General features: G+C 34.3%; 1 protein-coding gene across 8 annotated transcripts in view; it reads right to left on the minus strand.

The window, feature by feature from the left end:
- Nucleotides 1-7150, minus strand: part of PKHD1 (PKHD1 ciliary IPT domain containing fibrocystin/polyductin) — a 657820-nt gene that overhangs the window by 409346 nt on the left and 241324 nt on the right. For 7 of the 8 annotated variants that reach the window (XM_074237175.1, XM_074237181.1, XM_074237179.1 and 4 more), the window contains exon 37: nucleotides 430-642. The exons of the other annotated variant lie outside the window; for it this stretch is intronic. In XM_074237175.1, coding sequence (XP_074093276.1) covers nucleotides 430-642 — 213 coding nt within the window. The remainder of the gene's footprint in view (nucleotides 1-429; nucleotides 643-7150) is intronic. 8 annotated transcript variants of the gene reach the window in all.

Genomic DNA, 7150 nt, shown 5'->3' on the forward strand with positions numbered 1-7150 from the left:
AGAGAGCTGCCTAAGGCACACAGATTTAAGTAATAATGACAACACAGAAACATTATCTGGTTAAAGGAATAGCCCCATGCTGAAACCAGGCTGGCCTTTCTTCCACATCATTCAGGAAACAGAGGATTCACTAATAATATTTCCCAGTATATCCAGACTTAATAGGTATATTTCCAGCACAAGGGGTAGTTGAAAAAATGACTTCATGTGGTCTAAGTCCTGACTATGATGCTGGCTAGGTATGTGATGTCAATTAATCTCACACTTCCCCCTAAGACCTCTAAAACAAAATCTCTGAGTAGTCAGCACTAAACTTTAGTAAGGTGAGTTCTCTTCTGCGAAGGGAACATTAACACAGATGAAATCGCAGTCCAGACCAAAAGCAAAACATCTAGTGTACTCATTCCGCTGCTCACCAGTCCGACTCACCATGCAGGGACAGTGTTCCATTCCTCACTGCAAGAAATTTGGCTCCATATGGAAAGAAGGTGGTAGAAGGAGAACTCCCATGGAGACGGATCAGAGCTTTGCCATGATAAGGTTCATCCTGGGATCCTATCTGGAGTTTACCACCATGTGATACAAGGATGCAGTGAGCATGGAGCTCAATGGGTCCTGGGCCAGTAAATATCAGCTTACCACCTAATTGTCAAAAAATAAAGTGTTAGTTCCTCTGACAAGTATGCTCTTCCTTCTGGAATTCCAGGGAAAGAGATTGTTATTTAATTTATTAGTAATACAGTTCAGCCTTATTGTCTCAGGAAATTGTTCCTCTTGTCTATTCTACAGCTGGAGTTTGAGCTTATTCCCTCTTGGTCTGCCCTCTGTAAGTCAAATTAGAGAGGTCAGACATACAGCAATGAAACTGTCATGCTAAGATGCAAGCTAAAGATAGCTATGAAAATAGGTAAATCAATAAGATTTTTGCATAAAAGGAATTCTGTGACTACATGTGTTAAAAGGCTTTATACAATAATTTCTCTTACTGAAAGGAATACTTATTTTTAGCTTGCCTGAAAAATCCTACATCAATACATCGGTATGAATTTTAGCTCCAAATTACTTATTGTTGTTTACTTCAAATCTTGCAAGTTTCCAATAATGATGGGGTGAATGTTTATGATATTGTATATAAAAATTGAGGGGAAAATTGATAAAATACCCATTTGAAAAAGAATAGGGAAGGGCCTAGAGAGGAAGGAATGGAGGAGAGTGGAGAAAAGGAAGTGTGGGGAAAGGAGAAAAAAAGAGGGAGGAAGGAAAAGAGGGAACCAAAAAAGGGAAAGGAAGGAGACTTTAAGGAAGAGTGGGAGGGAGGAAGTAAAGGAGAGAGGAAGGAAGGGAAGGAGACAAAAAGAAAAGGAAGGGAAGGAGAGAAGAAAGGGAAGGAAAGAAATCTTTTTTCCAATATCAAGAGACACCTCAAAATTTGATAATGTAACAGTTACAAAATAAACCACTGAACCAGGAAGAGGAAAAAGAAGGTAGATAAATAGTATCTGCAAGATACAAAAAGTCTAAATGAAAAAAAATCATTACTTTCAGATATTCAGAAACATATGGACTGCATGTAAACAGAACAGCAGGATTAGTAACTGATTTTTTTGTCACTTTTCATATGGATTATAGAATAGTAAAATCTTGGAGCTAAAAGGGACTTTAGAGGGCAACTTACCCAATGTATTTCTGGACAAGAATCCACTCTTCTTGAAAACTTTTGATAAAGTAACTCATTACCTCCCAAGGTAGTCCTTTGCACCTTGGGAAAGCATTAATTGCTAATAAATTTTTGCTTATATATCAATATAAAACTCTTTAGTCTCCAATATTTTTGCATTTTGCAAAAATTAGCATTATCTCATTTAATTTATAGCAAAAGCAAGGAAGGGAAGGTGTCCTTTTTTATCCAATGAAGAATATTTTGACATGATAAATAAATCTTATTCTCTCAGGTTCTTATCAAGTTCCCTTCAAATTTGCTCTTCAGATCAAGTCATTTATTGATCAACAAGCATTTTTTATGCTGACAGTGTAGCAGGTACTATCCTAGACACTGAGGATCATAAAAATAAGAAAAAATAAAAATAATCTATCCTGCATGAGCTTATAATAAACTAATGAAAAACATTTATTGATGCAAATCAGTATGCAAAATGCTAGAGACAATGCTCTCAAGGATTTCATGTTCTAATAAAGAGAACAAAATATAGAAATGAGATTTCAGCTACAAATTATATATCAAATATATGCAAGGTAATTTTTGGAAGAAATTAGGAATTTTACAAATTGTCACTGAAGATGGATTATATTCCAGTCATGAGGAACAGAAAACATGATGGCCCAGATTGGGGTTTGACTATCATGTGTGAAGGATGCTAAGAAAGTCAGTTTGAATATAAGAAGAGAATCATTACATCTATATATATTTATATATATATATATATATATATATATATATATATACATATATATACAGAGAGTGATATAGATTAAAGATATATAAATATCTCAGAATTGCATAGTTGTTGCAATTAAACATGGCTTTAGAAGAGCATAAAACTTATTATTTCAAATCTAAGAGTGAGGCTAACGTTTTTAGGGTTCCAAATATACAAGAGGCAAAAAATCATTGTCAGGGTAGAATTATCATGTTACCCTTTGGCTTCTGAAGAGAATACTGCAGCATCTTTTTCCTTGCTATAAGGAGGAAAAGCAATAAGACTTAATTAATTGCCATTATGTCACTGCTCACTTTCATAACATGGCTTTTGTTCCTTACAGATGTCTCATTGTAGAAATTCTGCTTTAAGTATTAAAGTTTCTCTCTGTTTCTCTCTCATTCTCTATTTCAGTCTTTGTTTCTGCCTATCCCTATCATTCTCTGTCTTTGTCTCTGTCTCTGTCTCTCTCTGTCTCTCTCTGTCTCTCTCTGTCTCTCTCTCTCTCTCTCTCAATCTCTCTCTCTCTCTGCATCTGTCATTCTGTCATAAGCAACATGTGAGCATCAAATATTTAAAATATAAAATAATATATACATTAAAAATCAGATCTCTCAAATGTCTTAGAATACATTTAGGCTGCTAAAGCTTTAAAGTACCCAAAGATTTTGGAGGCATTCTGTACTCATTTATGACCATTTTTCTCTTGGTGAATTTTTTGATTTCAATGAAAATAGAATTACATACTTCCATTTTTTCTTTAGCATTTCCCAAAACACAGTTTATTCCAGGTTACTTACATGTTTTAATATATCCCAGATAAATATTTATTATTTCAAATACCATATTTCAAATTACAGGGCATTCTATGGCTAGAAAATACAAAAACCTAAAGATAAAAATCTTGATGGTAATGGATAGAATGTATTAGGGGAAGCTAAAAGGGCACATCCTATTGTAATTGGGAAAAGTCATGGTAGCAATTACCTTGACATACCTATCAGTGATTGTCCTTGCTTCCCATACACTTTTTACTTCTATTCTAAGATAGGGGTAGTGAATTTGTTAGTTTCTTGGTCTTGACTTGCTACCATCTTCTATCTTAGAACAAAAAAAATTGACTAAGGTTCATAACCTTTTTTGTGTCATGGGTCCCTTTGGCTCTCCTGAGCATATTGTTTATAAATGCATAATATTTTATAGATTTAATATATATGACTAAAGAAATCAATTTGTTGAAATATAGTTATCAGAAATATTTTTAAAGTTCCTGAAACTCATTAAGAAATTCTGAGCTGGCATTACAAAAATATAAAATACTCAAATTAAAATATTACGAATGATAATATTTCAAAAAATGAAATTGAACAAGTCATAAAGGTACTACTAGAGAAAATTTCTTCTCCAGACAGTTTTACAAGAGAATTCTATCCAATATTTAAATTTCAAATTATTCTCAAAAAATGAGAAAGAGAATACTTGATCAAGCCCCTTTTACAAGATAAATGTGATTCTAATGACTAAGCCAAGGAGTAATTGTGAGAAAAAACTTTAAACAAGGTAACAAAGAAAGAATGATCATTTTTATCATTTGACTTCTTTAAATCAAGCCTGTGATTTCATAAGTGTTATGCATTCCCAGTTAGCAAGTTTTTTTTTTGTAAGGTAAACAGGGTTAAGTGGCTTGCCCAAGGCCACACAGCTAGGTAATTATTAAGTGTCTGAGATCAAATTTGAACCCAGGTACTCCTGACTCCAGGGCCAGTGCTTTATCCACTATGCCACCTAGCCACTCCCCAGTTAGCAAGTTTTACTACCAAAGTATAGTCAGCATCATTCAGCCTCAGAAACTTACTAGCTGTGTATACAAGAGCAAGTATTTAACCTCTGACAACTCAATTGCAAAATGGGTATCATAATAACATCTCCCTCACAGTATTGTTATGAGAATTAAATGAGATAATATTTGTAAAGAACTTCACATGGTTAATGAAACCAATAAATATTAATGGTTATTGTTAGAAAGCACACTGATGATGAAAAAATTCTGAGTTCTATTTTGGAGTACTGACTCAACTATTCGATCACTAAGTGACTCTTGAAAAAACTCTCTTACCACTGGAGTCCCATTTCTCCATATAAAATAGGTTCTATCTGCCTCTGAGGATGTTGGAAAGCCTTGACTAAAGATGGGTAGGTCTGTATAAACCAAACAAGTCAAATTAAGAGTAAAATATCCAGCCCACCCAATTTCTAGGTTTGGTTTTGGCATATTTGCTTTGAATTCAAATAAAGGCAATAAGGATAATGCATGCTCTCTTTGCAGTACTATAATAAAGAATAATCAATTGGTAGTCTAAATAAATTACTTTATACATTTAATACAAATGTATTAATGGTAATGGATGGACTGCATTAGGGGAAGCTGAAAAGCACATCCCATTGTAATTGGGAAAAGTCACAGTAGCTATTATCTTTACCTACCTATTAGTGATTGTGCTTGCTTCTCATACACTCAATAGTCTTGTGTAGCATATATCTAGACTCTAGGTTGTTGTTGTTGTTGTTGTTGCTGTTGTTGTTCAGTCATTTCCTGTCATGTCTGACTTTTCATGACCCCATTTATGATTTTCTTCGCAAAGATACTGTATTGGGTCATCATTTTTGTCTCCAATTCATTGTACAGATGAGAAAACTGAGGCAAACAGGATTAAGCGACTTGCCCAGAGTCACATAGCTAATAAATACCTGAGGCTAGATTTGAATTCAGGAAGAGGAATCTTTCTGAAAATAAAGCCCAACATTCTACTTCCAAGTTGTGGTTATACGAACACAGCTCCTGCTCTTAAGGACTTTACATTCTATTGAGATTAAACCTGGATAAGCAATGTGGTACAATAAGGAAAAATACTGATTCTAAAGCCAGATGAACTGAATTCAGATCTTTTGTGACAATAATTTCCTGTGTGACCATGAGAAGTCATTAAATTCTGACCCCCCCAATCCCTTCCCAATCCTTCCTCATTCTCTCGGGATATCAAGGGATTTCAAGAGGAGGAAGTAAGAAATAAATGCATTTCAGGTATGTGGACCAGTCTACTCAATGCCACAGAGAAGAGAATTAGAATATTTTGTGTACAAGCAAACACAAGTTGACCAAGATTGCTGAAATGGAGAAGGCATGAAAGGGAGAAATGTTTACTAAATCTGAAATGGTAGGCTGGATTCTAATAATAATGATCTTTTCAATGCAAAAAAAATGAATTCTCATTGGTTGCTGCAGGCAATAAAAAATCAATAGAATGTTCTGAGCAGATGAGTGAAATAGTAAGAGTCCAGCCTTAAGAATGTCATTTTGGTACATATGTAAAGATAGTTGAGAAAAAAAGGAGGGGCTGTATACAGTAAAAAATAATTTTGAATTCTAATGCAATAGTTTTAAGTGACAGGTGATAAAGATCTGAAGTAGGGTGATGTGACTGAAAAAAAGACAAGAGATGTAAGAGAAACTGCATATTTGACAAGATTTGGATGCCTACTGGATGGGGGTGGAGAGATTCGGAGGGAGAATGAATAGTTCAGGATGACTGAGAGTTCAAAACTGTTGTTAGTCCTCTTCAGAGAACTAGGGAAATTAGGAAATAGATTAGGATGTCTGGGTAAGGGGAATAAGGTTGGCGGGTATAATGTGTGACTTGAATTTGAAAAGACAGAGTAGGGATGAATATAGTGATCTAGGAGTCAACTACATAGATATGATGACTGGAGTTAGGTATTTTCTGTTAAACTATTTTTAAATGTTAAATGTTAAAAATTTTTAAATTTTATGGATGATTTTGACAATACTAAATTAAAAAGGTTTTTCACTAATAAAACCAATGCTTCTAAGATTAGAAAGAAAACAGAAATCTGGGATACAATAACCACAACCAGTGGTTCTGATAAAATTCTCATTTCTAAAATATATAGAGAATTGAATCAAATTTATAAGCTTACAAGTTATTCCCCAATTGATAGTCAAAAGATATGACAGGCAGTTTTCAAGTGAAGACATTAAAGCTATATGTCATCATAAGAAAAAATACCCCAAATCATTGCTGTTTAGAGAAATGCAAATTAAAATAACTATGAGCTTCCCCTCCACACCTATCAGATTGATTAAGATGACAAAAAGGAAAATGATCAATTTTGGAAAGATTCTGAAAAGATTGGGACTTTAATGCATTGTTGTAAACTAATCCAACCATTCTAGAGAATAGTATGGAACTGTGTCCAAAGAGCAATAAAAATGGTCATATCCTTTAACTGAGCAATATCAATACTAGGCCTATATCCAGGGAAAAAAATCATAAAAAAATGGGAAAAGTTCCACGTGATCCAGAATATTCATAGTACCTCTTTTGGGAGTGGCAAAGAATTGGAAATTGAGGAGATGCTCATTAATTGGGGAATGGATGAACAAGATATGGCATATGCATGTTATGGAGTACTATTGTTCTATAAGAAGCCATGAATGGTTGAACTCTAGAAAAGCATGGAACAAATTACAAGGACTGATGCTGAGTGAAGGGAGCAGAACCAAGAGAACATTGTACATATTAACAATAATATTGTTACTTGATCAGCCTTGATGAATGCAGCTTCTCTCAGAAGTTCAGAGACTAGGACAACCTGGGAGACCTGCTGTGGAAAATGCTATCCAGATCCAGAGG

Source organism: Macrotis lagotis, chromosome 5 (assembly GCF_037893015.1).
Source record: "Macrotis lagotis isolate mMagLag1 chromosome 5, bilby.v1.9.chrom.fasta, whole genome shotgun sequence".
Taxonomy (NCBI): domain Eukaryota; kingdom Metazoa; phylum Chordata; class Mammalia; order Peramelemorphia; family Peramelidae; genus Macrotis; species Macrotis lagotis.